This window comes from Xenopus tropicalis, chromosome 4 (genome assembly GCF_000004195.4).
Source record: "Xenopus tropicalis strain Nigerian chromosome 4, UCB_Xtro_10.0, whole genome shotgun sequence".
Classification (NCBI taxonomy): domain Eukaryota; kingdom Metazoa; phylum Chordata; class Amphibia; order Anura; family Pipidae; genus Xenopus; species Xenopus tropicalis.
This window is the reverse complement of record NC_030680.2, coordinates 118,637,736-118,653,174: the sequence shown is the minus strand read 5'-3', so window position 1 is coordinate 118,653,174 and position 15,439 is coordinate 118,637,736. Positions and strand designations below refer to the sequence as shown.

At 40.9% G+C, this 15,439-nt stretch overlaps 1 protein-coding gene across 2 annotated transcripts in view; it reads left to right on the top strand.

The window, feature by feature from the left end:
• The window catches only part of c1orf112 (chromosome 1 open reading frame 112), a 32,548-nt gene extending 18,527 nt beyond the window's left edge, over positions 1-14,021 (top strand). For both annotated transcript variants that reach the window (XM_031899857.1, NM_001127034.1), the window contains 9 exon segments: positions 1,652-1,837; positions 4,349-4,474; positions 5,709-5,804; positions 5,983-6,096; positions 8,742-8,846; positions 9,331-9,411; positions 10,210-10,326; positions 10,973-11,188; positions 13,668-14,021. In XM_031899857.1, the coding sequence (XP_031755717.1) occupies positions 1,652-1,837; positions 4,349-4,474; positions 5,709-5,804; positions 5,983-6,096; positions 8,742-8,846; positions 9,331-9,411; positions 10,210-10,326; positions 10,973-11,188; positions 13,668-13,685 (1,059 nt within the window). In that variant the 3' untranslated portion in view covers positions 13,686-14,021.
• Positions 14,022-15,439: the final 1,418 nt, after the last annotated feature.

The window sequence follows — 15,439 nt, the reverse complement described above, 5'->3', positions numbered from 1 at the left end:
TAAATGGAAAAGATCGCCGGATATTACGCCGTTATTTTCCATAAGTTCCGGTGGAAGAAAAAACGTGTAAAAAAATTACTCCAATTTTATGCCGTTTTTACACAGCGAAGCCTGGGGATGTGTGGCTAATTTTCTCGCCGTTTTTTACACAGCGTAATAAATATGCCCTTAAATGACCAAGTGCACCCATTGGTTCAGACAATCGCCACTGAAATTGGTGAGTGCCAATCCTGAGTGTTATGTCAAATTTAAGATGACTGATTTGATGCAAATAATTTTAACAATGTTTGAAAACATGTTAAAGGAACAGTAACACCAAGAAATGAAATAGAATGTGTAATTAAAATATAATGTATTGTTTCCCTGCACTGGTAAAAGTTGTGTGTTTGTTTAAGAAAACCTTCTATAGTTTATATAAATACCCTGCTTGTATAGCCATGGGGGTAGCCATTCAAGCTGGAAAAAAAAGGAGAAAAGGCACAGGTTATGTAGCAGATAACAGATGAAACACCATTGTATTCTACAGGACTTACCTTTTATCTACAATGTAACTGAAGGGTCAGTAACCTGTGCCCTTTCTCCTTTTTTCCAGCTTGAATGGCTGCCCCCATGGATATACAGCAGAGTATTTATATAAACTATAGTAGAGTTTCTAAAGTAAATAAACCAGTGTTACCATTGCAGGGCAACAGTACATTACATTTTAATTACTTTAATACTTTCATATTTTGGTGTTACTGTTCATTTAACATATGTAGTATGGAAAAGAACTGTAAATAGATCTTAACCCAGATGCAGATCAAGCTTTGGAAACTAAAGCAGCATTTATTTTCCATGTCAACTTCTGTTTTGTAGTACATGTTAGCTGGTTCTGCGTTCCTGTAAGGGCAATGACAGATGTAGTGGTTTGTTGCCTACAGGACATCGCCAATCCCCTAGGGTACAAAGTAGCAAAAAACCTTTTAATCCAGCAGAATAGGGATCTCTGCATGTAAAACACTTTACATACATCCATCCAACTTAATCACAGGAAAATGGGGAAGAATTCAATTGCAGGCCCAGCTGCCCTGTTATTTCATTCCTGATTATGTTTAAAGGAGCCTCTGCTTCAGCCTATACCCTGGAATTAGATATTGGTAGGATGCTGTTTTGGAGAAGTGCATGTCATCCATCTGGAAAGATGCCTTGTCTTCCTGCAGACAGTGGTTAGTTAAGTCGGTTTGACCTAGTTTGTTGCCAATATCAAATTCTTCTTGTACCATTTAGTAGGAACGTGATGAGATTCCTTTTCCTATACGTTTGCATAACTCTGGGCTTTTTCTTATAATATAATTTATTTAATTTTAAAACTTCAGTTATAATTCACTACAGTATTTCTTAACCTAAACAGACTTGCAGGTTTAAATTCTGTAGGAAAATGCAATGCAGTGTAACTTACATTTTACATATCCTTATTTTAGGTTTTCCTGCATTTTACTGTTTTTTTGTCGTCCCACCAATATATACACAATCAATGTCTCTGATTTTACATTTTCCCAGATTTTCCCATTTCACCATTTTTTTTTTCTAGTCTCTTGAAAAATGTAATATATGGTTTCTGTTACAAATGTTAAAATGAAACTGTTGTATCTGTTACTCTTTTTTTTTTTAGGGAGAATTTATCAAAGCGTTTTCTCCTCTCGAAACAGATAATTTTCCTGTGTGGGAGCATCTTTGCCTTAATGCACTTCCAAATTCACTGAGTGCACAGATAAAGCACAACCTCCTTACTGCAGGGATCTCTCAGTGCATAAGCTGGCTGAAAGGATCCTGCACACTTGGAGACTTGCTGCAGTTGGTGAGTTGTTTCATCTTGCATTCTGCACATAGTAACTCATGCCTGGCCAACTCTTAAGATTCAGAAAAACAAAAGGGACTATGTAGAAATACAGGGGGTTGTTCAGACACCTAGCAGGGCGTGACCATAACAGCCACTCAGCAGGGGACTGTTTCTGCTGGTTCAGGGGGTTACCTTGCAACTCATCCACACTCTATATTTCATTATTTAGCATAATATATATATATATATATATATATATATATATATATATATATATATACATACACACATATATATATATATATATACATACACTCACCTAAAGGATTATTAGGAACACCATACTAATACCCTTCTCTGACCTCTAGCATCAACAAGGCATTTTCCCCTCAGGACTGCCGCATACTGGATGTTTTTCCCTTTTCACACCATTCTTTGTAAACCCTAGAAATGGTTGTGCGTGAAAATCCCAGTAACTAAGCAGATTGTGAAATACTCAGAACGGCCCGTCTGGCACCAACAACCTGCCACGCTCAAAATTGTTTAAATCACCTTTCTTTCCCATTCTGACATTCAGTTTGGAGTTTAGGAGATTGTCTTGACCAGGACCACACCCCTAAATGCATTGAAGCAACTGCCATGTGATTGGTTGATTAGATAATTGCATTAATGAGAAATTGAACAGGTGTTCCTAATAAACCTTTAGGTGAGTGTATATATATATATATATATATATATATATATATATATTCCGTAGTGATACAAAGGCATGACTGTGGCTCATGTCACTAAAGAGCATTCTTTCTGTAACATGAGGGGGTAGTTACCAGTACAATGTGTGCATCTTAGACTGCCAGACACTTTGGTATATTGTTTACACTGGATGTCTGTGGAAGGTCTTGGTGACAGGTCTTTTTTAAGACCATATCCACATTAATGGTGGTAGCGCAGCAAAAACTCAAATGGTTGGTGCTCACTGCAGGGATCTCACCCTTCATTCATATGTGAAAGATGTTTATTATGTTATATTAATACGTACCCTTATATCCATATGTTAACCCCTCCCCTGTGGATAGCACAGAAACCCCCAGCACATAATTATACACCTTAGGGAAATGCTAAGGTGTGTAATTATGCTATCGAATTCCCAGAACAAATCCCTGCCCTCACACAGGCAGAGTAGGGCAGGCAGAGTAGGGCAGGCAGAGTAGGGCAGGCAGAGTAGGGCAGGCAGAGTAGGGCAGGCAGAGTAGGGCAGGCAGAGTAGGGCAGGCAGAGTAGGGCAGGCAGAGTAGGGCACACACAGGCAGCATAGGGCAGGCAGAGTATGGCACACACAGGCAGCCTAGGGCAGGCAGTAAAAACTTTGTTATAGCACATTAAACCGTCTGTACTCCTTTCTAATGTCATATTATCATGGATTGTAGGCTGATAGGAGCACAAAAGAGCCTGCTATGCCATTTATTCCTTCTGGCAACTTCACCCTAGCACATGTACCTGCCTGCCACTGTGAAGAACTTTTGGCATATAGAAAAAACTTATGAGAAATTACACTTTTTTACTTTCAGGTAATTGTCAAAGAGGGAGGTTGAATGTCCCCCCCCCCCCACTTGGGCTGCTAAAAAAGTGTGGAAGGCAAATACCTGAAATTGATCTGTGTGCCACTGGCCTTAGACATCTTGTTAAATACAAATGACTGCAAAGCAAGGCTGTGGCCATCACATAAAGCATGTGGAAAATATTTCCAATTTGCACACATGGATTTACCTTTAAAGGACATGTAAAGCCTACATTTGCCTACAATGTATTTCAGTTGGGCACGTCTCCCCCACCCAAATGGCATCATTTGTACTGCATATATCCCCTCTGTTTGCCAGCACCATCACATTTTCCTAAAGCAAATAGCAGCTTTCGCCCGGCAGCCATTTTTCCTCTGATACATAATCAGATACATTTAAATCTGCAAACATCCTACACACACACACAGACCCTTATTCAGCATACATTTCATCAAGAATACAGGCTCACACAGGCACAACTGTCTCTGATACAAGTTCTGCTTTGTTTGAGCACTGTAATGGTAAAGCTGAGCTCAGGAGAAAAAAACTTAAGCAGGCAGCTAGAGCTGAGTTTCTATGGGAACCAGCAATGCCATCTCTTTACTGGCTGCTAGACTGGGGGGCGTGTTTAGTAATCTGATCTTAGAACAACTGAGCATGCCCACAAGCCAACAGCCAAAGCACATTCCTGAGGGAGGGGGCTGAGTGGGTTACAGGAGGAGAAGGAAAGGTATTGAAAGATTTCAAAGAGGCTGTTCACTGATTACATTTTTGTGTGTGGAGTTTACATGTCCTCTTTGATGTCACCTGTCTCTCCATTGTTTTTGAGCAAAAGCTGTATAATTTACGCTTTTGCATGGAGACGTAGAGACAGGGAACTGGTGTAAATTCATAGCTGCACGGTAGGGTTTTTGTTCTCCATAGTTGTATACAGATAATTTGTTTATGTTTAATTCCGTTACATGCACAGAATGCTTCACTGTCTGCCTTACTGGCTGCATGCACGTCATCTGGGGAAACCTTTGATAAGCAGCAGCAGCAGTCTGATGTGCTGGGAGTTGTGAGCCAGTTATGGCCTCTGCTTTCTGCAAAACAGGTGAGAATATACTAAATCAATTAGAGAAGGAAAGGAGTTTTTAAACTTTCAAATGTACTTAAAATAAAATAGAACAAAAAATATGGGAGGAGTTGGCCTAGACATTTAGGGGTGTGTTTATTAACATTGGAGACAAGCATCACAGGAGATGTTGCAACCATTCAGTTCTTTGCTTTTGTTGTCATAACTTGTAGGTGACCGATTAAATCTAATTTCTGATTGGTTGCTATGGGTAACATCTAAAGTGATGTTTGTCTCCAATGTTATTAAATACACCCCTTAGTGTCCTGTCTCTTGCATTGCATATTAATTCCAGTGTATGTTATGTGTAGATACAACCATAATAGAAACTTTGACTAGTCAACTATACAAGGTTCCAAAAAGGATCCTTCAACAAATAGAACCAGTAAGTAAAAAGACATGGTCCCACCCAAGTCCTAATGACCTTATTGTGCACACCTCAGGCCTGTCACTTGATGTAACAAAAGGCTGAGTAATGAGAACAATGTAAATAAACTGGTCTCACTGTTGCTGAGAAGTGGTCCGGGTGCCTAGAGCCCCAAAGGCAAACCAGCTATGCGAAAAAGAAGTTCCACGCGCCATACGACTATAACAAACATCCTTTTGGTCATATGGTGAGTGGAACTTCTTTTTCGGATTTATGTGTAGACACCGCTTATCTCCTAGTGTCTCAGAGTATATGGCTGCTAAAGTGCTTTAGTTCCCACCAGTGAAAAGGTACATAAATACAAAGCAGAAGGTTAATTACTTGGCTTACTAGCTTTTATTATATGTTTTTTCTAATAGTTCCCCCTAAAAATGCTTTAAGCTTGGGTTGAGGATTCATTCTAATATTTGAATTTTTAGTTTGGCCTACACCCTGGTAGAGTTTTGACTGCCTTGGTCCATTTAAGAGAAATGTCGTAGTGTCAAAATACTGTACCTTCCCCTGCTGCAACCCTTTCCTATTAATATAAATTGTAATTATTGTCAGATTACACACAAATGTGCCACGTAAATGGGAAGGGCATTTAGCTCCCCACCCCTCTCCCTGAGAGAACTGTGACAGTCAGAAAGTGCTATGGGCCGTGTGCCTGAGAGTGACTGCTGTGTGTCGGTGGGAAACCCTCATGTTACACCAATGCTTTGTAGTATTGCACTTTGCCTGTCACTTGACTAATACGAATGCAATTCTAAATTTTAAAACTTGATTCTCTTACTTTATCTTGTTCAGATTGCCAGTCAGCCCTGTCTGCAGCATACATTCTGTGTATTATTGGCCTTGCTTGCTTCCACTATACAAACCCTGGAACCATCTTTGCTAATTCAGGTAAAATACATTCTATATATTTGCTTGCTAGGAACAATGCAGGGTCATCCTTGCACCTGTACTTTTAATTTATTCTGTTCTTACATTTCCTTTGTTACCAAAGCTTTTTGTGTAAATACCTATCATACAGGCTACTTCTTGAGTTTGTTTGGGCTTGCCATAATTATTTCTCTTTCAGGTTATATCCCTGCTTGCATCCCTGTTTAAGGAGAACCCTCCAGATGTTGTGCGACTAGCAGCTCTGGACTTCTTAACTCTTTTGGGAAATATTTTTATCCCTCAGGATGCACAGGTAATACATGTGTGGTATCTGATTTATAATGTAGATGTTTACTTTAGAGGACCCTGTAGAGAAATAGCATTGTGATTATTTCACATAGAGAAAAACTAAGGACAAAAGACTTCACTCCTTACAGTTGAGAAACGTAATTTTTTGGACAGAAAAAATGTCCAGGTCTGTGAATATACAGTGGCTTACAAAAGTATTCGGGCCCCCTTGAACTTTTCCACATTTTGTCACATTACAGCCACAAACATGAATCAATTTTATTGGAATTCCACGTGAAAGACCAATACAAAGTGGTGTACACGTGAGAAGTGGAACGAAAATCATACATGATTCCAAACATTTTTTACAAATAAATAACTGCAAAGTGGGGTGTGCGTAATTATTCAGCCCCCTTTGGTCTGAGTGCAGTCAGTTGCCCATAGACATTGCCTGATGAGTGCAAATGACTAAATAGAGTGCACCTGTGTGTAATCTAATGTCAGTACAAATACAGCTGCTCTGTGATGGCCTCAGAGGTTGTCTAAGAGAATATTGGGAGCAACAACACCATGAAGTCCAAAGAACACACCAGACAGGTCAGGGATAAAGTTATTGAGAAATTTAAAGCAGGCTTAGGCTACAAAAAGATTTCCAAAGCCTTGAACATCCCACGGAGCACTGTTCATGCGATCATTCAGAAATGGAAGGAGTATGGCACAACTGTAAACCTACCAAGACAAGGCCGTCCACCTAAACTCACAGGCCGAACAAGGAGAGCGCTGATCAGAAATGCAGCCAAGAGGCCCATGGTGACTCTGGACGAGCTGCAGAGATCTACAGCTCAGGTGGGGGACAACTATTAGTCGTGCACTGCACAAAGTTGGCCTTTATGGAAGAGTGGCAAGAAGAAAGCCATTGTTAACAGAAAACCATAAGAAGTCCAGTTTGCTGTGTCCCCCACATGGCTTGTGGCAAACTGCAAACATGTGGGAGAAGGTGCTCTGGTCAGATGAGACCAAAATGGAACTTTTTGGCCGAAATGCAAAACGCTATGTGTGGCGGAAAACTAACACTGCACATCACTCTGAACACACCATCCCCACTGTCAAATATGGCGGTGGCAGCATCATGCTCTGGGGGTGCTTCTCTTCAGCAGGGACAGGGAAGCTGCTCAGAGTTGATGGGAAGATGGATGGAGCCAAATACAGGGCAATCTTGGAAGAAAACCTCTTGGAGTCTGCAAAAGACTTGAGACTGGGGTGGAGGTTCACCTTCCAGCAGGACAATGACCCTAAACATAAAGCCAGGGCAACAATGGAATGGTTTAAAACAAAGCATATCCATGTGTTAGAATGGCCCAGTCACAGTCCAGATATAAATCCAATCGAGAATCTGTGGCAAGATCTGAAAACTGCTGTTCACAAACGCTGTCCATCTAATCTGACTGAGCTGGAGCTGTTTTGCAAAGAAGAATGGGCAAGGATTTCAGTCTCTAGATGTGCAAAGCTGGTAGAGACATACCCTAAAAGACTGGCAGCTGTAATTGCAGCAAAAGGTGGTTCTACAAAGTATTGACTCAGGGGGCTGAATAATTACGCACACCCCACTTTGCAGTTATTTATTTGTAAAAAAATGTTTGGAATCATGTATGATTTTTGTTCCACTTCTCACGTGTACACCACTTTGTATTGGTCTTTCACGTGGAATTCCAATAAAATTGATTCATGTTTGTGGCTGTAATGTGACAAAATGTGGAAAAGTTCAAGGGGGCCGAATACTTTTGCAAGCCACTGTATGTGCATTTTTTTCCTTTTATTGTCAGTGATGATGCAGACTGACATAGAAGTCTTGAACTTGATGAACTGTCTTATTTTTAAACTCTAATTAACCATGTAATTATATATTGTAATTGCTGAATGCTCTGGAATGCTTGTGCAAGATCATCTTGGCCACACCTTCTGTCTCATTTGTGCTATAGCTTGGCTCAGCAGATGGGGAACTCTCACAGACACACACACATCCCTAGCTGAGGGGGAAAACGTGCCCCAATGGTGGATTTTATAATTGTGACATAATGTTCTATGCATAATTATAATGTACAAGTGGGTGATGCTAATTAGCACTAGCTAGGATGGTTAATTAAGTGATGGTAAAGCACATTTTTCCAACTTAATAAAGCAAAAGAGGCCTCTGACATCACTTTGCAAGGAGCACAACACACAATAGAGACTTATAACCTGTAAAGGTTGGGTATTGTGATTCTGTGGATGGGTTCAAAATATCTAGAGAGTAAATGCCTAAAGTGTAAAAGTATATTAAGCCCATGATATCTGCAACCAGGGTAACCGCAAACCTGTATTATTTTAAGTGCTAATAACACCAGCAAATGACAGTGCCATGCTCCCTTTATGCTTCGGCAGGATAGTGCTGCTTGCAGCATCAGTCCTTAAAATAATGCAGGTTTGCGGTTACCCTAACTGCAGGTAATTTGAACCCTTGCAACCAGATAGCTGCTGAAATTCCATATTGGGTAGCTGCTACATAAAAGCTAAATTATTAAAAAAACACAAATTATAATCAAATTTTTCTCTTCATTATCTAGTTCTGTGTAGGAACTGCACATTTGTTCTATTTATGCTTAATCCTTAACCATATGTTGTACCTTGTAGGCTGTGGTTCTTCCCAAGTTATCCAGTTTGTTCTCCGTGCTGCTTGGGGACAGCTTCTGGCTGACCAAACAACATGCGCTGGAAACATTCACCCAGTTTGCCGAGGTAAGGCACAGATATGTGCTGTATATGGCATGGCTTCATAACACCTTGTATAACTCACTCAGCAAAACAAGTTCAGGCTGAGAAGAATATCTCTATGAAATCTGGAGTAAAAAGCTGCATCGCGAAACACTGCTTTGTATGCCTCTCTATATAGCAAGTTTAATTGCAGGCTGGAGGATGGGAAAACTGAAAGTCACAGTTTATTTTTTTTTAGTAGGCAATTATACATTTATCAGAATACTACTCTAAAAAGTTGTTAAAGGTAAAATGACCCCTTTGGGGGAAAAGTATTTTCAAGCACAACAAAAATATAAGTCGGTAAATGAACGTTGCCTTTCTAGATGGAATTGTATCTCTTAGTTTTAGTAAATTCTGGGCTTATAACCTTGGGAATATTCTTCTTCTGCTAAAGATGGTAACAGTGAAGTATGCATTGTGCCCCATAACCTAATATTTAGGTAAAACCATGTTATCCGCTCTACAGGAAACCAGCCATGAGCAAGTAGTACCAGACAGCCTCACCTCTGAACATACAAAGAGCCAAGTCATCGCTTTTCTGAACAAGGTACATTTGCTCCTTGTGACCCTCAGCCTGCTGCTCCCATTCTTTGATTACAATGAAATGAAACCGCTGTTAAAGTGAAGCTGACATACAAAGTCCACATTCAGGCGAGATATGGAATCTTTCCAAAAGAAAGGCCATATTTATAACCCAATGTAAAACCCTAAAAAAACAGTGGTGTAAATAAAGTTGGCATAGTTTATAAAGTTCCATTGCAGCCCTTTCATGGGAATAATGCCATTCTTTGTGATCACAGAAACCTTTGGACAAAATCCATTGAAAGACCTGAATGGATTCTTTATAAAGGCGTGTATAGCAGGCAGTTATACCATCTGTGCTGCACCTCAGACCTGGCATAGATTTGTCAAATTTTCCACCTTATTCACAAAGCTCTATCTCCACTTTTGTGAATTTGCCTTTTAAACGGACAGTTTTCAGATTTTTTGTTAAATCTGTTGTTGTGCTGTAAATCCCAGTCCCACATCTACATAATGATTTTGCCAGCATAACTTTGCATTTTATTTGCTAGGGGCATATGAAGAAAGTGTTTTACACCGGTTTTACCACCACTTTTACTCCAAAAAGGGCACTCTCTACTTTTGTGAATTCCCCCTTTGTGTTGTTTAAATCTCCCGTGCTGAATCATGTACAGTAAGTGGTACTAACATTTCATTCTGAAACCACTTGTCTACCCCCCCTAGAGCTGGTGTCAGGGCCTTAGGAGGAGAGGGAGCATCATTTAGATGGGAAATAACAGTTAAAAGCTGCTCATTTGAAATGAATAAATGATGGCTCTTCCAGGCCGTGTCCCCAGCAGAAAGTGAGAGCGCTCGCCTAGAAAGAATAAAAGGAGAGAGAGGGCTTCTCGCTGATTTCTTTGTAAAAGCCACACGCAATAGTGAGCAAGAGACCCCAGAGGTATGTGATGCCTGTTTATAAGTCTGTGTACCATAAGCCTAACACTGTCATTGCTTCTTTCTCACTGTAGAGGGCATATCAACTTACCTAATATATATCTTTTTTTTGCACAAGAAGCGTAGCACATATTTGGTGCAATTCATCCTAATGTAAAATGTGACTTAATGAGATGCTTAATTAAATTGTTTGATTGCTAAAGCTTGCCATACACGGGGTGATACTGCCTGCAGAGGCAAAAATGTATTATCTTGTGTATGGGACAAACACCCCCCCCTTCCAGCATCTGGTTGGGGTTCAGCTGAAAATCCCTGTTGGCCAAGGAACAGCTGAACAGCAGCTGGCACTGTTACAAAATTCATTAAATCTGTTTAAAAACAGCTTAACTTCAAAAATATAAATATGAATATAAATTGCAAAAGTACATGGAATAGCTCTCATCAATGTTACAGGTTTAACATTTGTAAGTAGTACTTACCTTTTTCTTAGGCATGAAATGTTGGTGCAGGAGGTTCCCCAATATAGTATGGGGGGATGCTGAACAGTTATGTACCTTACTATGTGGTTTGTAGTCTCTGCAATAAGCACCTCTTTGTACAGTGGGTATAATCCTTTCATTCACTTGCCATAATACATTTGTGCTTGTTAGCCTTTAGCCAAGCGAGCTCGGCCGGCCGACTATAATGAGGAGCAATATGAAGGCCATATTGAGGCTGCAGAGAGAGCATTCACGGCTGTCCAATCCCTGCTCCAGAAAAGCACCGCTCCTGCTTGGCTCTCAGAAAAGCTTCAGCACATCCAAACCCTACTGACTGCTCTACAGCGGAGCGCTCAGGCAGGCCAGCACACATCATGCACTGCCAAGGTACGGCTCTGGTACTTCTGTCAGATTGCTTGTGGATTATTCTATGATTTGGTTACTAACATTATAGTAGCTGAAGCAATTTAACAACTAAACAGATGGAGGCTCACAACCCCATACAAGTAAGTCAGGCATCATGCCCTTAGCCCTAGGGAAAATCCTCAACTGTAATACAAAAAAATAGTCACACACAATGACCTCACTTGAATGCAGAGAGTCTATTCCATAGGGGTCATCCATTAGTGCTCATTCTCTGTACACTTGCCTCCTTGTGTGCTCTGCACTTAGCGTCAGGAGCAGCACTGTATTACAGTGTATGGCTGCCTTTAGATTTGGCTTTGGGTTAATGTTTTGCCACACATCACTAGCCTGTGGCTATTAGCGCACACCCAAGCATAGCGTGAAAAGTGCAATAAATTACGCTTTTTTTTTCTTCTTGCACTGTGCGTGTTGTGCTTGGTTTGCAAATAAGCCCTCATGATTTCTAAATTTCTGCTGTGTAATCATCCGCACAATAATACACTCATTCCCGTATCAAAGGCAAAGTGGAGCTGCCATCAGACTGTGTGTTTTTCGGTAAAAGCAGACTGAGAGTGAAAGATCCATGTTATGAAGTTTCAGGCCCTTTCTGCTTTGCCTGTTCAATCCTGTTGAGAGTTTGTATAATTGCGCCCAGGATTATACACGGCTTGGTATGAAACAAATCAGTGGGAAATATGGAATAAACTATTTTCAATGGGATCTGACGTACGTAACTATTTCCTGTTTCATGGTCAGAGCAATGGGGCAAAGTTGAGCGCCTTATGGGTATCTGATCAATATAAAAACCGCCACCGGAGAATAGACCTCATGTGCCACAAGTCTGTCACTAGTATTGTATCCACTACACATTATACACTGCCTGCTCATATGTATTGTAAACCTCCTGGATGTTTTAATCTAGTATAATATACACTGCCCTTTAAGTTGCCCTTTTGACTAAATTGTCATTCTGTTTAACTGTGTATGGCCCCGAAACCTTACCCACCTCCATCTGATTAGGGCTTGCCATCATATTAACAATTTGCCAATTTTAAGGTACCCTTTGGGTACTCCAGTCCTTTTCTTTTGAACGATCAGTGGTCCTGGTAGTTTTCTTTAGAGGCACTGTGGTGCCATGTTGCCTGGGCACTCCAACACATTACTTTTAGTGGCTTCGCACATGTCTGATACGGCTCCTTACAAACTGCGAGTCCCCAGGGTTTCCTTCTCCTTTAAATATCAGGCTACTTTTCCTATCTTTCCGTAAATGGATTAGGGAGAACAGCAATTGTTGTTACTGTGTGTCATGCTCCCGGATACATAACCCAAGAACTGGCGCTCTGTACCCAGTGTGTGTATCACAGGGCTATGAAACAAGCCAGTAAGGGCACAGCTTCCCTAGGAGAGACTGCGCTGCTTCTGTACAGACAGGACATTTGCCGCACTTAGTGGTGGGGCATATTCACATGGCGGGGTTAGAACTCTTTAAGGTGCCCATGCAGGCTGATAAAAGCTGCTTATTGGCCCTTGAATGGGGCCCTCAGATGAACCTGCTTGTCTGATATCTGTCTGATATTGCCCAGCTCATGGTAGGCCTATTGGGGAAAGATCTGCTCACTTGGTAACTTCTCTCAATTTACGGCCATCTTAAAACTGGGTCCAAAGGCTGCTGTACAGCAAGGGGTATATTTATCATGCAACCAATCAGCATTTAGGTTTCAACAGTTAGAAAACCAAAGCAAAGTATCCGATTGGCTGCTATGAGCAACATCACTGGTACTGTTTCACTCAACCTTTTACACAGCATGATGTGTTTTGTGTACAAATTGTAGCCAAATTTTGCTTCTAGCTGCTATGTAGCCTTTAAACCAATGAATCACTTTCATGTGTGTGCTAATGAGCTGGGGCTTAAAAGCTCCCTGCTTTCCCACTAGGGCCTTTTTGAGCCAAAGGTAGGTGCAATAGGTCTTACTACTCAGTCACATTGTTTTCTGGGGGACTTTATTTTAATTGCATCACAGACTCAAAGTCATTAGACAGTGTAGGACTCACGTACAGTGAGGGGCCTTGACGTGGCACGTGAGCTTACATATTTTGGCCAAAGTGTGGTACTAACACCTCATTTTTTGTAAAAATTATTTTTAAAGGCAAACTAAGCGCTGGCAAACTTTCTTTCTCTTTGTGTATAATTAATGGCTTTTTATCGTTTATAGCAGCTGGTCAACTCCAGATTGTGGGTTAGACCAAGCGCTGGCACAATAGTGTGTTTCTAGCAGCTGGTCAACACTACAGCGTGGGTTAGACCGAGCGCTGGCGATTTCTTTCTGTGTTTTATGATAAATATACTCAGAAGTCTCATACAGGAGTACAAGCATGCTAATGCAGGGTTTTAATGAAGCTCGATTTTTGCAATAAATGTGATTGTTACAATTCCTGCTTATATATTCTGCTTGCTTTGCAGACTGTGGGGGAAAAATAGGATTTTACGTTTCTAGCCACAAATGAAGATTTATTATTTATTGTGGTGATTATCACAGCGCGTATGATGATAGAACAAGCAGCCATGTTACCGGCCGGTATCTGTCCAACAGTCTGAAGAACTGGAATTGCTACTCGCCATTAACTCTAATGATCTGAATTTATATTTGTTTGCAATTTCCACAATATTTATCATAAAAAAAATTGGTACAGAAACCAAAACATTTAATAGTTGTGCCATGAACTGTATGTATGTAAATACCTTCCAGTAACCGTTTCCCTACTGTAAATATTTTAATGTTGATATCCTGAAAATAAATTTCTTTATATAATTATACATATTGTCCGGTGTGTTTTCCTCTGTATTACATGATCATTTTATTGGGCCCTTGTCACATAGTTCCTATCACACAAGCCTGTAGTTTGCACTGAGCACACACTTCATTATGCAGACACACTGCATAACCAGACACACTGCATAACCAGACAGCATTGCTGTTTGGGAGTCAGAAGCAGTGAGACAGAGGGCCCCCCCTGTGGCCCCAGGCCTTGTATACACGGCTACTGATTTTTTTTTTTTTTAAAATCAGACAAAAGTTCTGCTCACTTCCTACAGTGTTAGAATTGGTTTGTGTGCTCCATATACAGTAGAACCCCATGGTCATAAATACGGATCAGCCAACCCTGAACTATTGCACCCCTTCTGTGCTGAGGAGGGAGGATGTGACACATTGTTGTACCCAATGGCATTAATCAGAATGTAATTAGTGCACTGTCTATAATGACATGAATAGGATAATTATTTAGGCTTCACACAATTCCACACAGTAAATATTTATTTACAAATTCACAGCTTAATAAAACAGAAGCCCGACTTCATTATAACCAGTATCTCTGCCCCATGAAATAAATACATGATAATGAGTAACTGTACAAGCAGCATCCCCAACAGTCGGGGTGGGGGGTACCCACACAATACAAAGTTTGGCACTTTGTATTAAACCCAATTTAATGGAATTTGCAGTAAAATAAGGTTTTCTAAACATAAAGCGGTCATTTGAAAGCAGGCAAAGGCCATAGAGGGACCCTTAAGCAGCAGCACTGGTCCTCAACTGAGGCAGAGACTGGAGGCAGCGGCCGGTACATCTGTGCAAATTTAAAACCTGGGACTTGCCAGCTCGCTGCTGTTGGGCACTGCTGGAACCAGCACCAGTAAGTGGAACAGCACCCAGCGGAGGTGCTGCATGTAAATCACAACCCAGACAGGCCTATTATGGCTTCGGTACTATACGCAGCAAAATAATGTACTAGAAAAATGGAAAAGGAGATACTCCCCCCTGGTGCAAAGACAATGAGACCCTTGGAGATGCAGCAGCAGCAGCAGAAATAACAGTATTGGAATCATAGGCCACAGCATTACTGCTAGCGAGTGCCCCACCAGCAAACACTGACACAGATGGGTCAAGATGCCAAATTCTTTGCTGTTCTACTAGTGATACTGAAGGTTTAAAGGAACGGTAACACCAAAACAATGAAAGTTCCGCAAAGAAATTAAAATATACTGTACTGTTCCCTGCATTGGTACAACTGGTGTGTTTGCTCCAGAAACCCTACTATAGTTTAGCCCTGGGGGCAGCCATCCAAACTGAAATAGGGCTAAATGGCACAGGTTACATAGAGATAAGCACCAGATGTAACCCTATTTCACCTTGAATGGCTGCCCCCAGGGCTACACAGCAGCTTATTTATATAAAC